Here is a 19,259-nt window from a genome sequence, read left to right as displayed (position 1 = left end):
GCTCCTAGATCCAGGGGAAGATTGATGAAAAGACATATGGAGATCTCTGAGGAGTATTAGATCTACAGATGCTGAAAGGAGACAAGGACCTTTCCCCAGAATTGAGGAAGAGAAGGCTTCCCCTAAAGCAGCACTCTGAATTTGGACTTGTAGCCTCCTAAACTTTGAAAGACTAGATTTCTGGTTGTTAAAGCTACCTACTTGTGATAGTTCTGTTATAGCAGCACCAGATAACTAAGACAGATGGACTTCTAAGAACAAAGATATTCTCTTATATAACCCACCAAACCCAAACCCAGAGCTTCCATTTAGTAGTTTCTGACTCATGGAAACCTTATAGGACAAAATAGAACTGCCCCCATAAGATTTCCAAAGCTGTAAATCTTTACATCAGACTGACACCAATGGAGCTATTGGTGAGTTTGAACCACCAACTGTTATTTAGCAGCCAAGCTATATAACTACAGAGTCACCAGGGCTTGTTACAGTCTTTTATAATCACCATGTAATTCTCAAATTAAAAAAAAAAAAAAATCATAAAGTACTATTGCCTAATCCACATTGGTATTTAAATTTCATCAGTGGTCTAACAGTGTCTTTTATACCAATCCAAGATCACACATTACATTTCGTTGTTGTATCTATTTAGTTTTCTTTAATCAGAAGCCAGTCTTTGATCTGTGAAGAGCACAGGCCATTTGTTTTGCAGAACAGTCCAAATTTTAGTTTTCTGGTGTTTTTTTTTTTTTTCATGATTCCAGAAACAGAAGTAATGTCATGTTCTTGGTACATGATATCAGTGGGCACAAGATGAGTACTTTCTCAAAAAATCAGTGGTGTTTGCTTTGATCTCCCAGTAAAGGTGGTGTCTGCCAGGTTTTTCCACTACAAAATGATTTTTTTCATTATTATAATTAGTAATTTATGTAATAATATTTTTGAGCTATAAAAATCCAGTTTCTCATCAAACTTTCACCCACTAGTTTAGAATCAGTTCTACATCTGTTTCATTTTTAAGATAGTTTATCTTATATTGTTTTTTAAAAAGAATATGAGAAGGTATAATTATGATAAATGGACTCTCTAAACTATCCAACATAAAACACCTGCCTCTCCAATCTCTTCGTTTATACAGATTTTATCATCAGAATTGAGAGAAGTCTGATATGTATGACAGTAGACAAGGCAAGATTTCTCATTTGCATTTTCAACTCTATTCATGAATTATCTTTTCATTTCCTTTTTCCTTTGCAATACAAAATAATCTATTAAAGGGGCATATTTTTCATAATAATGAAGAAGATATAGAATATCATTTCTGGCTTGCCAAATGTCATAATATTGCTTTTGGTCATATCATGATGGGCACTAGTAATTGCATATGCTTTTCATGCTTGCTAAAAAGGGATCACTTAAGGCTCTGAAGAGTTTCCTGCAGCCTTGGTGTTATAGATTGAAAATCATTTGGATTGATTTAAAGCATGAGGAGAATTATGATGAAGGTCAGATCATATGGGCATCAGAAAGGTGAAACATTATTACCATTTAAACTAGAAATGGGTCTCTTTTTTAAATGGATCATATTCACATGACAGAAAGGGTTGTTCACTGTAAGATAATAGTAATACATGACATCACTCAGCCATTTATTCCAAAGAAAATCTTCTTGAGTCTACTAAGTGAGAAATGACTTTCTATATACAGACAACTTCTAACTTCTCATTGGAAATTCTTGAGTAATAACTTCTTGAGTTTTTAACAAAATTTGACCAAAAGGAACCTTGAGGGTTTGATTGTAGATTCTATAAGAGGAGCATAGAAACTCAAATATCATATATAAAGCAGAATTTTTTTTGCCAGCTAGGGAGATCATCTCTTTGGCCATGCACTCACTTTCAGAAATCACTAAATGGGCTGGGTTGAGAGGAAGTGATCTTCTTCCAGGCAAGTGGGTCATAAAAAGTCAGCAGATGATTCACGGAATGGAGTCAGGATAGCACAGTCACCTCTGACCCACGTCTTAGATAAGAGCTTGCCTGTTCTTTTCCACCTGTCACTCTCATTTGAGTTTCTCTCAGTACAATCAGTATCTGAAAATGACAGAGTTCAGAAAACGTAAAGAATAAATATGGTGGTGGTGGTGTGCTGTGAAGTCGGTTCTGATTCATAGGATTCTGCACAGGGCTTCTGAGGCTATAAATCCTTATGGAAGCAGAAAGACTCATCTTTCTCACACAGAATGACTGCTAGGTTTGAACTGCTGACCTTGAAGTTAGCAGCCCCACTTATAACTACTATGTTACCAGATCTCCTTAGGAATAAGTATATTTCCCCTTTATTTTAAAGACATGTTTTAATGTACTTTTTATATACTATCCAATTTATTTCTCACCAAAAAAAAATGCTATTTGAAAAAAAGAAAATTTTAAAAAAAGCAAACTAAGAATAGTTTTCCTTGTTTCATGGTAAAGAACCTGGAAGTCAGTCAGGTGAAGGAGCAGTTCAGCATAGCGATAAACTAAAGTTAGAAATCTAGCCCACCAGATCATACTTTTGTTTTTCCCGATAGCCCTGTGTCTACAATACACATCTACAACCCCATTAAATGCTTTTGTGAACTCATCACAGGGTTTATTGTACGTTATTTACATGATTATTTGTTGATGTCTTTCACCCTAGAGCATGTAAAGCATAGGAACTGGGTTTATTTTTCTCACATTGTACCCCACTATCTACATTGGATTGAGGCATGGGCAAGTGGGTAGGCCAATATGCCACCTTGTTCTCCTGACCATAGGCACTTAATGGTCTTTTGTCTCACCTTAGCCTACTGCCAGAAATGGCCCTCTCTGTGGATTCATCCTGGCTCCGATGGCAATGGCGAGTCAAAGATGGCTTCCCCAGGCCTCCATCAGAAACCACACCACTGCTCTCTACAGAGAGGCCAAGACTGAGCTACAACCTGAAGCAGCAGCGGGTTGTGTTCCCCAACAACAGGATATTCCACCAGGATTGGGGAAAGGTCTCCAGGAAATACTCAGACAACAGAATCTGCACAACGAAATATACCCTCTTCACCTTTCTGCCCCAGAATCTCTTTGAGCAGTTTCACAGGTATACAACCACTTGACCCAAACACTTTAAATAAGTACCTGCCACTCAGACAAACTTGGAACTCCTTCCCTCTGGGGCCACCTTTGCTTTCATAGCCAAGTGAAATAGTATAGGTGTTCATCCAGGCAACTTGAAAAGTTTGTGCCATTTATTCATTCTTCAATAAGCAAATACTGGGTTCTACTTTGTATCGTGCCATGTGTTGAATGCTAGAGATGCAAGAATGCAGAAAGATAGAAACACTGTCCTTGCTGTCTAGTGAAAGAAAGAGACATTACTTTTTTTAAATCATAATAATTGATGGAAAGGAATAACTCAGCTAACTACTTCAAAGGAGAGGTGATGGTGCCATTAGAGGGAATAATAGAGAAATCTAGCTTGGTTAAGGGAAGCAAGAACAACTTCTCTGTAGAATGAATAATTAAGGTCTGATCTGAAAAACAAAAGCACATTTACTAGGTGAAAATGTTTCTGCAAGTCAACCTGAGTGTGCAATATCACTGTGGCAAGAAGAAGCAAGATGCACTTGGAAAACTCAAAAACACAAGCCATTCTCCTGGTATTGTGCTGTGGGATAAAGCACTAGACCACAAGGTCAGATTGAGCCACAAGGTTAGCAGTTCAAAGTCACCAGCCGTTCCTTGGAAACCTATACACAATCGCTATCACTATGAGTCAGAACCAACTTGATAGCACTTAACAACAACAACAAAGCAAATTATATGCTTTGATAAGATCCAAAATTTTGCAGTTATTATGAGCTACCATTTACCATGCAACTTCTGTATTCTAGGCCCGATACTGTGCACTTGAAAAACATTATGCTGTGAAATATGTTTAAAAGCCCTTTAAAGTAGGTAGTGTTGTTGTCATTAAGTACCTTTGAGACAGTTCCAACTCATAGCAACCCTGTATAGGGTTTCTGAGGAACGGCTGGCTGGTTTGAACCACCAACCTTGTGGTTAGCAGTCCAGTGCTTATCCTACAGTGCCACACCAGGACTTCAAAGTAGGTAGGACTATCCCCATTTTACACAAAAGGAAACTGAGACTCAGAATGATCATACAACTAGTAAACAGTAGGGTCAGAGTTTGCATTTCAATCTCAATTTGGCTTCAAAAGCCCTACTGTAATGTTCTAAGTAATGTCATTTTAGTTGGTAAGAGCCAATGTTTAGAAAGACAGTGTTGTTGTTGTTGTTAAGTGATATCAAGTTGGTTCTGACCCATGGCGACCCTATATAGGGTTTCCGAGGAGCAACTGGTGAGCTTGAACTGCCAACCTTACAGTTCAAATGGCTTTGCAGTTTGGTGCATTAATCCACAGCGCCACACCAGGACCCCAGAAAGAAAGTGTAGCTAGTGTATTTTCCTTCTCCCTCTGTGGCTTGTACTCACACTTTGCCCCTTTCAGATGGGCTAACCTCTATTTCCTGTTCCTGGTGATTCTGAACTGGATACCGTCCATGGAAGTCTTCCACAGAGAAATCACCATGTTACCATTGGCCATTGTCCTGTTCATCATCATGGTCAAGGACGGCATGGAGGATTTCAAGAGATACCTCTTTGATAGAGAGATAAATGGTTCCAACATCCAAATATATGAAAGGTAAGGGAAATCATACCTGTTTTCTCTCTTAAAAAATCGTTATTCAAACTCATAAGAATGTGAAAGGATTGACCTCTATTCTCACATTCCAAACCAAACTAGTCATTGATCATCTAGTTTATGCTAAGGAAGAACTGTACTTCAGACAGTTTTGATGATTGCTTTTTCAGATGTAGATCACTAGGACTTTCTTTTGAGGCAACTCTGGGTAGACTTGTACCTCCAAACTTTCAGTGATCAAGTAAGTGCATTAGCTATTTGTACCACCCAGAGAATTGCCCCTTTAACACAGTGACATTTTTAGTCATCATGCTAGGAGAGAGTAATACCAGCACATAGTGTATAAGGGCCAGAGGTGATGCTAAATACCTTACAAGGCACAGAAGAACTCCATACAATAACTAATTATCCGGTCCAAAATGTCATGATTTAGACACTTTGTATAAACACTCATTAAGCTCAAGGAGATAATATTAGTAACAGAAAGTTAACACTATGACTGGATCTCAGGAGACTGAATTCAAGATCAATGTTTTGGAGGGTACCACGTAATATCTGTGAAAGAAGAAAATGTATACCGTGCTTAAAGGATCTGAGGTTCTTGGCTTAAAACTCTTGCTTTTAGATGTAACCAGGTAGGTTTTAGGACCCAGAGTTAGCGCGCCTGCTCTCAACTGCCTGGGTGGAAAAGGAAGATACCTGTGAGTGACGTCTACATTCCAACAGGTGGAGTGCTCAAACAAGGAGAAGGAAGTGGCCTGGCAAGGTGCACACCTGTTCTCTGCAGGTTCTTTCCTTGTCATTTCTCCCTTGGTGTTTATACGCCAGCTTTTTATTTTTCATTTTCCTTTGAAAGAAGACAGCATTTTCAGCAGAGAAGACCAGTGAAAGATGTCAAAGACAAGACTGGCTGGCAGCTAAACAATGGAACTAGTCAGGGGAAAAACTCCTTTACTGGGAATTCAAGTTCCATGCTATGGGAATTGAAGAGAGAGGATTGAGCAGAGATGAGAAAGGAAGGAAGAAAAAAGCACAAAAGGAAAGAAGACAAAAAACGAGTGGTGGTTTCCAATCTACCCTTTGAAGGATGGTCTCACAAAAAGAACCCCAACAGGCATTATTGTGGGAATCGAATTAAGACCAGCAAGTACACCTTATTGTCCTTTCTTCCCAAGAACATCTTTGAGCAGCTCCACCGGTTTGCCAATTTCTACTTTGTGGCTCTTGTAGTTTTGAATTTTGTTCCTGTGGTTAATGCATTCCAGCCTGAGGTGAGCATGATTCCAATCTGTATCATTCTGGGGACGACTGCCATCAAGGATGCTTGGGAAGACCTCTGGAGGTTCAAATCTGATAAACTGATCAATAATCGAGAGTGCTTCACTTACAGCAGGTAAAGCCAAATAATACTAAAACCCAGGCAAGTCTTTGATCTTTCTTTGATTGCTAACACAGCTGCTGTTGTTTACGGAAGGGACTGGGTTGGGGGAGTTATTTTAGTGAAGTTGTTCAGTAACCTCCAATGAGGATTAAAATTTTTAAATTAAAAAGAGGCTTGTGTCAGTTGTTTAAAATGACTGTTGCTGTTGTTAAGTGTTGTCGAGTCACAGAAACCCTGAGATGGCTTTCCGAGGAGTAACGACCTTGCGGTTAGCAGTCCAGTACTTATCCTTGTTGTTGTTACCATAAAGTGCCACACTGGCAGTGTCGACTCATAGCGACCCTGTATAGGGTTTCTAAGGCTTTAATTCTTCTTGAGGGAGCTGAAAACCCCATCTGTCTCCCACAGAGCAGCTCATGGACTTAAACCACCAATCTTGTGGTTCGAAGTCCAGTGCTTATTCTACAGAGCCACCGTGCTCCCTACAGCACAACAGTTAGGAGATCTTTATTATATGGTATTTATTTCAGATTTGTTCAACATTTAAGAATTCTGCATAAATTCTCATCTCTGAGTGGCCATGAGCTAATCTGAGCATGCTTGGGGCTCTCAGAGGAAACATCATTACTGTTGTTCAGGGGAGCAGTACACATTGTGTTAGGAGAGTCAACATTGGAGGCACACTGGTTGGGTTGAATCTTGTCTCCAACTCTCATTAACCACATGACTTTAGACAAGCGACCTAACCTCTGTGAGCCTCACTTTGTTACTAAACAAACTGGAACATCCCCTGGGGCGGTTGTGAGAATTGCATGAGATAATCTATGGAAAATGTTTAGCACTTGGCCTGCTATCTTAAATTCTCAATAAATGCAAGCTCTTGATTCCCTGAGTGTTGCAAGCAGTTACCACTCGCTGCTAACCAAAATGTTGAGGGTTCTAGTTAACCCATAGGCATCTTGAAAGAAAGACCTAGTGATCTACTTTTAAAAAATCAGCCATTGAAAACCCTGCGGAACACAGTTCTACTCTGACACACATGGGTCCACCATGAGTTACAACCAACAATGACAGCCCTTTCTTGTTTATTTTATCTTATCCTCTGTTGCTTTGTTTATATAAAGGAAAACTCATATTAGCTCTATCATCATATCTGTCTTTGAGCTTCGTCTCTGACTCTATCCCAATCAAAGCGAAATCTGCACACATGTCTTGTCACATTATCCAATGTCATTTTATACATGTTGTTTTATGAAAGTTCCATTGAACAAATGACCAAATTGGGTCATTAGAGAAAGGGCATACTTTTGTTCAATAAATGAGAAAGACAGAATTATAGTGTGTCTCAACTTTTGTGACACGTAGTGGAGCCACAAGAGAAGCATGAGAGCTAAATCTGGACTTACAAAGTAAAGGCTACTGTGACAAAAACTATTTTCTGGGTTAGCAGTTAGCAGCCTCCGATGATTGACTCACAGTAGATAAGGCTTGACTCCTTGCCAAGTAATGAAACTCTCAAGGAGCACCGTAGGCCTGGCTTACTCCCTTAGACTTTATCTACTCCAGTTCTACAGACGTTCTCTATGTGCTCTGGTCATTGTTTAAATGAAAGGGGCTCACTTTGTGTGATGAACACCAGCCCATTAGGGACCACTTACTTCTACTGGGGAGTCTCTGAGCAGTGCAAGTTCTTACTGTGCTCAGTTTGGAGGTTTACCTCCAAAGAAAGTCCTGGCGATCTACTTCTGAAAAATCAGCCATTGAAAGTCCTATGGAGCACAGTTCTACTCTGACACACGTGGGGTTGCTATGAGGGAAAGTCGACTTAGTGACAACTTTGTTTTGTTTCTTAGGAACAGAAACTGATCAACTAGAGGTTTTAAGATCCAAAGTCCACTGAGAAAGTTGTAGCCAGGGAAAGGTTCCAAGGTGACTAACACAAGAGATTTGTTGCCGGAGTACCCTTAAGATAAGCCCAAGGCCTGTTCCTGGGTGTCAGATAGACTTCCAGCCTCTCTTCTTGGAGAGCAACAATTGTGCCTCTAAAAGAATAAATTATAGGCTTTGGGATGGTTGTGTGTCTGTGTGTGTGCTTGGTTTGTTTTTTGGAATATTTTGGGGTTTTAGCTAGTTTTAATTGTCCCTGGGTGGTACAAATAGTTAACATGCTCACTTGCTGAGAGGTTGCCATTCAAGTCCACCAAGAGGTGGCTTGGAAAAACTATCTGGTGATCTACATTTTTTAAATCAGCTATTGGAAACCCTATGGAGCACAGTTCTACTCTGGCACACATGGGGTTGTCATGAGTCGGCAACTGGTAATTGCCTTGAATGTCGCAGGCTCACTTAAGCACCTCAAGGTGAGATTTTGTCATCTTTCATCTTTGGAAAATGAAATTATAAACAGAGGAAGAAGAACTGGTGAGTTCTGAGGCTTTCTTTAAAGAGGTTGTTTTTTCTTTTGAGACTAATCCACCCCATCACTTTCTATTTTTCACCTTTTTCTTTTTTTTTTTTTCTTTAATAGATGATGTGCATTGGTGAGCCAGGAACGGGTTCCTTGAGAAGGCATGCATATAGGCTGACATGAGTCTGGTCTTGCTCACCCTTATCTGCCAGAAATACTCTGTTCCAAGCATCCCCAAATAATAGGCCCATTCCTAGGGATAATCTCAGTGTTGACCAGACCATGGACTCCACCTATGCTGGGTCTTGTCCTGATTTAAGCCAGACTGTTGGTCTGTTCTTTACAAAGTTGCCATGGGACATTTGAAAAGCAAGAAGATAATGATCTTAGAAAAAGGAGTTATTAGTCGGAAAGAGCATAGGGAGCATTTCCCAAAGTGTATTCAAAAAGATAAATCTGTTGCTCTGAATTTGATTCCAACTCATGCAATCAGTCTTACATGTGTCTGAGTAGAGCTTCATTCCTTAGGACTTCCAATGACTATAATCTGAAGGAAGTAGATTGCCAGCCCTTTCTTCCACAGTGCCACTGGATGGACTAGAAGTGACAAGCTTTTGGTTAAAAGTCATGTGTAAACCAGCTGTGCTATCCAGGGACCTTGATGACAGAGAGATGATCTCTTTTTTAAGAAAGGATCTTGGCTTTAAAATGCTATCTGGCTCTCCTGACACCTGGCATGTGCAGGACTTCTTTTATTAACTCAGAGTGGTTTCAAGTTTACTGGATTTTGGAAATAATTTTTGAATGCTTACTAGCATTTTTTGTTTGGAGAATTTTACTTTTTCAAATGTAACTATAGGGGCCAGACAGATAATTAAACGAAATAGGCAAACTGATAAGTGGCAATGGGCACTTGGGCCTTAATGTTGGGGTGCTGTGACAAGACTGTGGAGAACTAAGGAGCTTATGCCTTCACCCTAGAAGGCAGATCTGGCCACTCGGCTCCAGTTTGTTGTTATCTTGTAGAAATATATGCCTAGTATTACCATACTGGGAGTCCTGGTGTGGCGCTGCAGGATAATGTGCTGGACTGCAAGCTTGGTTTGAACTGCAAGGCTGGCGGTTCAAACTCAGCACAGCCACTCCTTGGAAACCATTTGCAGTGTTGCTATGAGCTGGACCAAATTGACAACATTAAAAACAACAACAGGTTGACCAGAATGTCTGAGATTTACTTGTTTTGTTTGTTAAGTGCCGTTGAGTGTATTTCTACTCATGGCAAACCTGTATAGGGTTTCCTAGGAGCTGCTGGTGATTTTAACTGTTGACCTTGTGCTTACCAAGTTAACAGTCAAGGGCTTATCCTCCAGTACCACACCAGGATTCTCAGATTTAAGAGTTGGGCTAGAAATTAATATTTTCATGTGGAAATAACCTGACATGTTTTTTCAAGTACTTACTTACCACCTATTTTATTTGACCTAATGTTCTTATCTTGCCTGTGAGTCTATATAAGGAAGGTGTTAAATTGTAATAGTTACCTGGATACAAGGGAAGAGATGTTGAGAAGGTCACCTCCACACACATCCCCAACATTAACACGTTCAAATATTTTTGAGTCTAGATTCTTTGTCATTTCTTTCTACATATTTACCAGAACATATCCACTTTGGGACACTCTCTACTATCTATTCTTTTAGTCCTTCCAAATCTGAAGTGGATTGATTTTTGAACAACCCCGCCAGAATAGGAAGCGAGGAAGTGTTAGTTATAATCTTAACTGATGGAAGCTAAAGGACATTGCTTTCTACTGAATGTTGATAATCTATGACAGAATGTCCAACCATGAATACAAGATCTGACAGGACATCTCCTTTTTCTGAGCAGCGACATAAAAGCTTACATCTCAAGCACTGGCTTTATCCATTTTGTCTCGAAGTCACACATTTGAGAAACTGATACTCCTTACTCCTTTTTTCATTTGTGTGCAATTGAATCCTCAGGTCCCTTGAATACTAGAGTCCATGCATCATCCACATGTATTCTTTATACTGTAGGAATAAGTCTTTGTGCAAACAGTAGAAGCCTTGTTAACTGAATTACAATCCTGTTAGAGCATTTTCTTTTAATATAGCAACTGTGCTTGTGGTCTAAAGGTGATCCATTAATCAGATTTATGGAATGACTTCGAGGAGAGATTAGTTTTAGAATTGTATTAGCTTACTTTCTCCCAGGGCTCAGTTTAATGAATCTAGAAACCATACCCAGCAAGAAATTTGTATTTTTCCATCCAGCTTAGTAACTTTTTTTATTGTATTCAGAAACCATGTAGTATGGAAAGGAGTAGGGTAAACCAAGGAATCCCAGGATGATTTTGGCCCCCATATTATAATGAAGCAAAAACCTCCCAGAATTTCAGCAGCCAGACACTCTTGCCTTCATCTCTTCAAGAAATATTCATTTGAGACACAGTTTGCTTTCACCAATCTGGTAGGCCCTGTGTGACCTCTAAGGGCTCCATGTGGGAGTTGCAAGGCACTTATAAACAGCTACAATGTTCCATACACTTTGGTAACCTATGTACAAAGGGAGACAGAAGTGCAGAGGATGTGATGACTCATGTGCCTGCAGGAATATCAATGCTGTGGGAAGCCTTCTCAGAGGAGGTGACATGTCAGGGGGTCTTTGAAGGCTGAGCAGAATCTAACCAGACAGAGGGAAAACACAGTTCAGCTCACAACTCATTCATGTGTCAACATAGCAGTTGTATGTGACTTATGTGGGTATCAGAAAGATCAGGATCAAGAAAGTTGTGAAATTTAGGAGAATGGCTAAATTAGGTTTGTAGATATCCGATACTTCTTACCAAGACTTGGATGGTTTCCCTTCTATAAACTAGAACACAAAAGTAATTGTTGTTTCTCTTCTGACAGCATGGCACGGAAACCCTCCTTCTCCAGCAATGGTAAATTCTGCTGGACAAGAAACATGTATCTTTGCTGCCTTTCATACCAGTACCTCCATTGCATAATCGTTTGCTAGAGCTCCCATACTAAACTAACATTAACTGGCTTAAAACAACTAAATGAACAGTAGTTGCTCATTCTGGAGTCCAGAAGTTTAAAATTAAGGTGTAGGTAGTGCTGGTTCCTTTTGTTGTTGTTAGGTGCCATCGAGTCAGTACTGACCCATAGCAACCTTATGCACAGCAGAATGAAACACTGCAGGATCCTGGGCCAACCTCACTATTGTTGCCACGCTTGAGTCCATTGATGCTGTCACTTGGCCAAGAGGCTTTAAAAAAGAACCATCCTATCTGTGCCTCTCTCTGACCTTCTGGTGGCTTCCAGAAATGCTTGTTCTCCTTTGCCTTGCAGTGTGTCACTCCAACTTCTGCTTCTGTCTTCCCATGGCCTTCTCCTTTGTAGATCTACATCTCAAATCCCCTCTCCTTTCTTGTTAAAGAACACTTATCATTGGGTTTACAGTCCATCCTAAATCCAGGATGATCTCATCTTGAGATCCTTAATTTATTTACATCTAAAAAGACCCTTTTCCTACTTAGGTCACAGTGATGAACTTTAGGGGTTAGAACTCAGACATACCATTTGGGGGACCACTCTTCAGTTTATTGTCCCTGCAAATGAGGAAACTAGAGTTTTGAGTCCTGGTTCTTTCACTAATTAACCACATGGCCCAAAAGAATCTACTTAAACAGTCCAGGACCCCATGTCTTCCTTCTTTAAATAGTAATTGTAATTATGTGTCTTGTGAAAAAAAAACATGAAGATGGCACACAGACTGGCTTAAAAATATAAAAACCATAGAAACAGACTATTACAGTACAATGCCATAAAAGGGTGGATTCACAGCAGCTTCAACAATTATGTTTAAAACCAAGCATCTTACTGGAGTGTACTGGTGTGGCACTGAATGATAAGCACTGGACTACAAAGTCAGTTTGAACTGCAAGATTGGTAGTTTAAATATACCAGCTAAAAGCCCTATACAGGGTCACTAGAATCAGAACTAACTGGATGGCACTAAACAATAACAATATCTTACTGGATACCTGATATCAAGGGGTTTGATATCAGACTTGGGATCATCTTACAGCTGACACTTACTAAATGTGTGGTCATATTTACTTGATTGCTTGAGACTGCATTTCAACATCTGTAAAATGGGATAACACTCAAACCTATCTCTTAGTGTCATAGACTTGAATGAGATAGTCTTTGTAAGCTGAGTGTCTGCAATAAAAGTGTTGTTGTGCCACATAGTTAGTTCTGACTCACAGTGATCCTGTATAGGGTTTCCAAGGAACAGCTGGTGGGCTTGAACTTCTGACCTTGTGGCTAGCAGTCAAGTGTTTATCCTACAGTGCCACACCAGGACTCCAATACTAGCTGTTTCTTCCCAGTCTTGAACAGGGGACCTTTCCTGTGTTAGACACACGTGTTAGACCACTACACTAAGGGGCGTCTTGGTGTGGTACTGTGCATTAATGCATGGACTGCAAGGTCAGTTTAGACTGTAAGGTTGGTGGTTCTAGCTTAGCAGCTTCATTCATCGCTATGAGTCAGAACTAACTCAACGACCCTTAACAACAGCAAGTAGCACATCATAATTTTTTTTTTCTTTTTAATTTGCAATTACCTCACCCCCAAATTATTCAACTTCAGCAACCTGAACTAAATGTCAGGTCCAGCCCAAGTCTTCATCTTTCTGGATACATTCCCCACACATACAAGGGAGCTTCAAAAAGTTAGTGGAAAATATAATTAAACAATGGAATTTTTCCGATATTTTTTTGACAGCCCCTCATACATGAGAGAAACTGCTAATTTTAATTGGTAAAAGCCCATTCATTGGGTCACATCCCTTCCTCCCCACTCTTTGTGGTCAGATTTATAATGTTTGAAAAGCATGAACCGTTGCTTGCTCTCTCTAGTTTTCTCTTTTCTTGTATTGGCAGATTTTTTTATCTTAATTTGAAAAATGCTGCCAGGTCTGGCCCTTTTTCCTCCATCTTCCCTTTCCACAGTAAAGTTGAGCACACCTGTAACAAGACTTTGATTCACAGAGGGGGAATGTAGGTGGCCACATTAGCCCAGAGTCTAAACCTTCTGCTCCAATCTAACTTCTAGCTCAGCATGTATATCAGAATATCATACTTGTGCAGCTATTAACAAAGGAATTATATGTTCCTCATTCTACTGTCATTTCCTCTGAATAATAGTTTTATTTTGGGGGGATGAGGTGGGGGGAAGGGGACAAAAGACACCAGGAAGTGAGTGTTACCTGAAGAATTTAGGTATCAAAGTACTGTGTAAAACCCATATTGAACCCAAAACTACATCCTGAAATTGCAGCAAATATTAAATGGCATGTTGTTGTTCAGTACCATTGAATCTGTTTTCAACTCATAGAGTCCACATGTGACAGAGTAGAGCTGACCCATAAGATTTTGGGTTTGTTTTTGTTTTTTTTTTTACCAAACCAAAAAAAGCCTTTTTATTGTTAATGAATTGGGTAAAGGTTTATAGAGCAGATGTGCCATTCAATAATTATTTCATATTCCATTTCATGTCATTGATTTGAATTTCCATAATGAAACATCACTTATTCTAATTCCTCCTTTTATTTCCTTTCCTTCATCTTTCCTAACCCTTCTGAACTTTGTCCTTGGGTAAGTGCTGTCCTTTTGATCTCAAGTGGTTGATTATTCTAAGATGTACATACCTCCCTAGTGTTACTATTTCTTTATGTTGTTGTTGTCAAGTAGCGAAGCTGTATAGGGTTTCTGAGGAGCAGCTGGTGTGTTTGAACTGCTGACCTTGAGGTTTGCAGTCTAATTAATGGTGATCCTACAGCATTACACCAGGATTTTCAGTTAAAAATTTAACTAAGTTCATTTCCAGATCTGAACTCGCAGGGTTGTTTAGTCTGTAATTTTTATAGGTCTTTCTCCCATGGAACTGCTTTGTTGTTGTTAAGTACCATGGAGTCAGTTCTGACTCATAGTGACCCTGTACAGGGTTTCCGAGGCTGTAAATCTTTACGGGAGCAGAAAGCCTCATCTTTCTCCCACGGAACGTCTGGTAGTTTCGAACTGCTGACCTTGAGATTAGCAGCCCAATTCATAACCACTATGCTATCAGAGCTCCTTACCACCATCCTTTTGGTTAGCAGTCAACTGTTTAACCAAAGGGCCACCAAGGCTTCTTCTAAATGAAAGAATGCACATAAAATGCTTCCTATTTTCTGGTGGTAAGTGTCAGAAAATATTAGTGAAAATATTGCTAGGAAGAGTTCCATAACTTTGATTGTCAAGTGTCAAGTGAGCTTGACCAAAATGGAGCAAGCGAGATAGACCGTTTGGCTGGAATTTGGAACTGCATGAGAGACGACAAAAATCTCTAACCATAGACTTTGACTCCAAGCTCTAACAACACAGCAAAAATGGAACTGGGGAAAGAATCTGAAAAATGCAGACAACAGAGAAACATTGTGTCATTTAGAGCATGCTTATGAAAAGTGCCTCCGGCTGGAGTTTATAGACTAACAGAACATTTTGTCCAGCCCCCAAGCCTTTACTCTGTATTTGGCATCTGCAAACCAGATTTCTCTTTGAAATATAAATTTTGCTAGTGCCCACACTACTCCCACTGCCTCACCCTGGGATCACAGAAAACCTTTAACCATTTGGGCCAATTCATCCTGTCATTTCAGGATAGAATGTGTTAGATCCTCCCCAAAACTCAGTGGGTGAAAGAGTTATAAAACAAGAATTCACGTGTCCATGAAGCTCTGCTCTCCTGTCAACAGGCATGGTTTGTATTTAAGCAGGTGAGGATTTATAGCCCATTGTATCATTAAGGAGCTCACAATTGCCAAAGGTGACACTCTTATTCTCAATGTAGCTAGCTTCTGTTGTGTTTATATCACCAACTTTAGAGGCTTCCACTGCTTTGGTGCCTCACTCCTAGAGACAAAATTGACCTGAAGCTCCCAGAGCTGTCACTCACATATCCTGGTGCACATACACAAATACATTTCACACTCACACACTATCTAATGGACAAGTGGTCAGAATTACTTATATGACCTCATGTAAATTACATAATCATTTTAGGCCTCAGTTTCCTAATCCATAAAATAGAGATAATAATACTGCTTGTTGTTGTTAAGTGCCATTGAGTCAGTTCTGACGCACAGCAACCCTGTATAAGGTTTCCAAGGAGTAGCTGGTAAGTTTGAACTATCGAACTTGCAGTTCAAACCAAACTTCAAGCGCCACACCAGAACTCCGAAAATACTACTAATAGATGTTGTTGTTGTTGTTGTTGTTGTTGTTGTTGTTGTTGTTGTTAAGTGTCATCGAGTTGGTTCCCACCAATAGTGACCCTGTATAGGGTTTCCAAGGAGGCGCTGGTGAGCTTGAACCACTGACCTTGTAGTTCAAACAATTTTGCAGTCTAGTGCATTAGCCAACAGAGACACACCAAGACTCCACTAATAGATGTTAAGTGACATCAATTCAGCTCTGATTCATAGCAACACTATATGGGGTTTCTGAGGAGTGACTGGTGGATTTGAACCACCAACCTTGAGATTATCAGTCCATTGTTTATCCTACAGCACCACACCAGGATTACAAAGTACGTAGTACTTGACCATCACTGCTTGAGGTCATTCTTTGCTTGATCCTGCTTTCTGCATATGACAACAACACATAGACACACAAGTCTAGAGCTGGGGCTTCAATATCCTCCCCACCGCCTGAAGGATTATACTATACAGATGTGACCCAAATGTTACTGTCCTTACCAGTTTCTGGGTGCCATTGAGGTCACATTTATATAAATGCCCCAGTGACAGTGACCCTTAGCTCAACTGCTGCTTTGGAACTTTAATCCTCCCTCCTTAATTTCCTGCCATGCCAAGGTTCCCCATCATCTGCTCCTTTGGTCTCAGCTATGCTTTCCTGAGTCCTCCAAGCCTAACACCCTCTATCCTTTAAGTCCCTCTGTGATCTGTAGCAGACAGAAAGGTACAGGGGACAATGAATCATGAGGTGGCAGGACACAGGCCTGAGCTGTTTTAAATGTAACTTCTGCTTCTGTTTCATGTCCTGGGGTCAGATTAGATACTAATAGTATACTGTCCCTTTCTCACTTTTAAACTCCTACTTCTTCTTGCCAGACTCCTCCTTTGTTGTTGTTCTTAAGTGCCCTGGAGTCTATTTCAACCCATAGAGACCCTGTTTAGGATTTCCAAGGAGTAGCTAGTGAGCCTGAACTGCCAACCTTGCAGTTCAAACGGCTTTACAGTCTGGTGCATTAACGCACAATGCCACACCTCCTCCTTTAGCCAAGAAAAACCCTCACATCCTTCTTATCAGCTTGAGAAAACAATTACGACAGTCTATAGTTGGCAGTCTCCACAAGCAGTGATCCTGTTTGACTCACGTTAATAATAACTATAATGATAATAATAACAGCAGTAAATGCCATTTGCTGTGAGGTTGCTAAGCACTTGACATCCATTATCGTCTTTAGCTCTCACTTCAACCTGTAGAATAAATAGATTACATTTTCCCCATTGGACAAATAAAAAAACTGAGGGTCCAAGAGTTTAAGTAGTGTGTTAAAGTACATGTAAAAGAGAGTTTCAGGTTTCAATTTTGGATCACTTGACTACAAAGCCCTTAACCACTCATGATATAATCTACATCAGTGCAAACAAACAAGCCAGTTGCCACTGGGTGGATTCCTGTTCATGGCAATCTGACGTGTATCAGAGTGGAGCTATGCTCCAAAGAGTTTTCCGTGGCTGATCTCTCAGTAGATATCAGACCTTTCTGACAGTGCACCCCTGGGTGGACTTAAGCCTCTAGCTTTTTCACCAATACCCAGATGGTTGGGTATTTCAAATATTCCTAAACCAGCCACAGGGCCATTGGTTCTACTCCTTTGAGTCATGGAAGTAACAGAGGTTCCAGCTCAAGCTTTGTTGCTGTGCACCTCGGTCAGGTCACATCCCACGGTTTCCTCACCTGAAAATGCAGTCTATCAAATCCCTTCCAGCTCAGCTGTTAAGGAAGGATTTTTTTCCCAGCTGCCAGGCTCCCTAGCCTTCAGTTTCCAATCTACTACTGGTGGCTGTGTGCCATGGAATTGTTTCCAACTCATAGCGACCCTGTACAGGGTTTCTGAGGCTGTAAATCTTTACGGGAGCAGAAAGTCTCATCTTTCTCCCGCGTAACAGCTGGTAGTTTCGAACTGCTGACCTTGTGGTTCACAGCCCAATTCGTAACCACTACACTCTTAAGAAAATGTTGAGATATTTTAGAGTCTCATGTGTTTACAAGATATTGTGTACCTGGAACCAAGCTAAGGAATATAATCATAGGCTAAAAAAAGATGGCCCAATGGCCTGAACAACAAAAAGATCCTGGGGCCTATCAAGTGGTTTTTAGCCCTCACTATAAAAATCATCAGCATCATCATAATTATATCATCATCATAATAAAAGAATCATCTATTCATTCAGTTCCCACTATGCAAAGTCCTGAGCTCAGTTCCTTGCACAGCTCATATCACCATTCCTTTCAACAACCCTCTGAGGCAAGTATGAATATTACCTTCCAGTGGCAGATGAATAAACAAAGGGTTTGAAAGAGTAAGTCACTTGTCCAAGGTTGCACAGGTAGTAAGCGGTGAGCTGGGATTCAATCCTGCTCTTGATTCCTTCCTGCCCTCATTCTTCTTGGTCTTTTCCCTTTTACTCTGAACCTGGCACTCAAGCTTCCCAAAGGACAACCCAGGTCAGCTCATCATTTTATGTTTATTAGGAAATCCCAAAAAAAACTATGAATCCTCTTGAAAATTCTCTTGACTTGAGTTTACTGAAACCTTTTTGATGACCCCCAGATACATGAGAAGCAGAGCATTAAGCATCCTCTGCTCCTCCATTCCCCCATTTTACCTGCTCCCTAACAGCATCCAGTCAGTTACAAACATCTCTTGCTGTTTATCTACCTCTTAATAAGCCCTATCCCCTCTCAGAAAGCCGTTTAGCACTGCACCACTTAATTTCTCCTTAAGGCAGAATCTGCCAGATGGAGCCTTAGTCCCAAGCCACTTTGATTTGTCTTATTTTTAAACGGCAGTGAACATAGCATGGAACTAAAATAGCAGTCAATTCCCAGGTGTGGACTCACTGAAAAGGGGATGATCATGAGCGTGTGGACACGTCTACCTTGGGCATCTGTTCCAGTAGTGCTGGTTTAATGAGCAAATGACTTCCACAAGCAGCTCCTGGCCAGCTGCCGGCCGCATCTGGGTATCATTCAATGCAGAGGCATACCACTTTTCTGACCCCCCTGGATAAAAACCATACATTGTCTCCCCAGCTGGACCCCCTCGGGCTGTGAGTCCATGACTTCTGCACAGATGTGCTCCTGACAGTTAGGGAGACATACTGGACCCCAGAGGATCAGGGACCAGCACAGAATGGCCCTTTGCAAGAAGGAAATGTCACTGATATCACATTTCTGTATCTTTAAAGTTGTCAAAAATTTGCCTCTGATTGCATAACATAGTTATGGTTTGGTTGGTGTGGTGCTGTGGGTTAATGCGCTGGACAGAAAAGTTGGTTTGAACTATAAGGTTGGCGATTCAAGCTCACCAGTTGCTCTTCAGAAACCCTATATAGGGTCTCTATGGATCAGCACCGACTCGA

At 40.5% G+C, this 19,259-nt stretch overlaps 1 protein-coding gene across 1 annotated transcript in view; it reads left to right on the top strand.

Moving 5' to 3' along the window:
• Positions 1 to 2,833: 2,833 nt before the first annotated feature.
• ATP10B (ATPase, class V, type 10B) overlaps positions 2,834 to 19,259 on the top strand; it is a 184,701-nt gene continuing 168,275 nt past the window's right edge. Inside the window, exons 1-2 of the mRNA XM_006864944.1 lie at positions 2,834 to 3,114; positions 4,528 to 4,722. Coding sequence (XP_006865006.1) covers positions 2,840 to 3,114; positions 4,528 to 4,722 — 470 coding nt within the window. The 5' untranslated portion in view covers positions 2,834 to 2,839. The remainder of the gene's footprint in view (positions 3,115 to 4,527; positions 4,723 to 19,259) is intronic.

Source organism: Chrysochloris asiatica, unplaced genomic scaffold, assembly GCF_000296735.1.
Source record: "Chrysochloris asiatica unplaced genomic scaffold, ChrAsi1.0 scaffold00073, whole genome shotgun sequence".
Classification (NCBI taxonomy): Eukaryota; Metazoa; Chordata; class Mammalia; order Afrosoricida; family Chrysochloridae; genus Chrysochloris; species Chrysochloris asiatica.
Note: the sequence above shows the minus strand (reverse complement) of the source record. Positions and strands in the feature narration are given on the sequence as shown.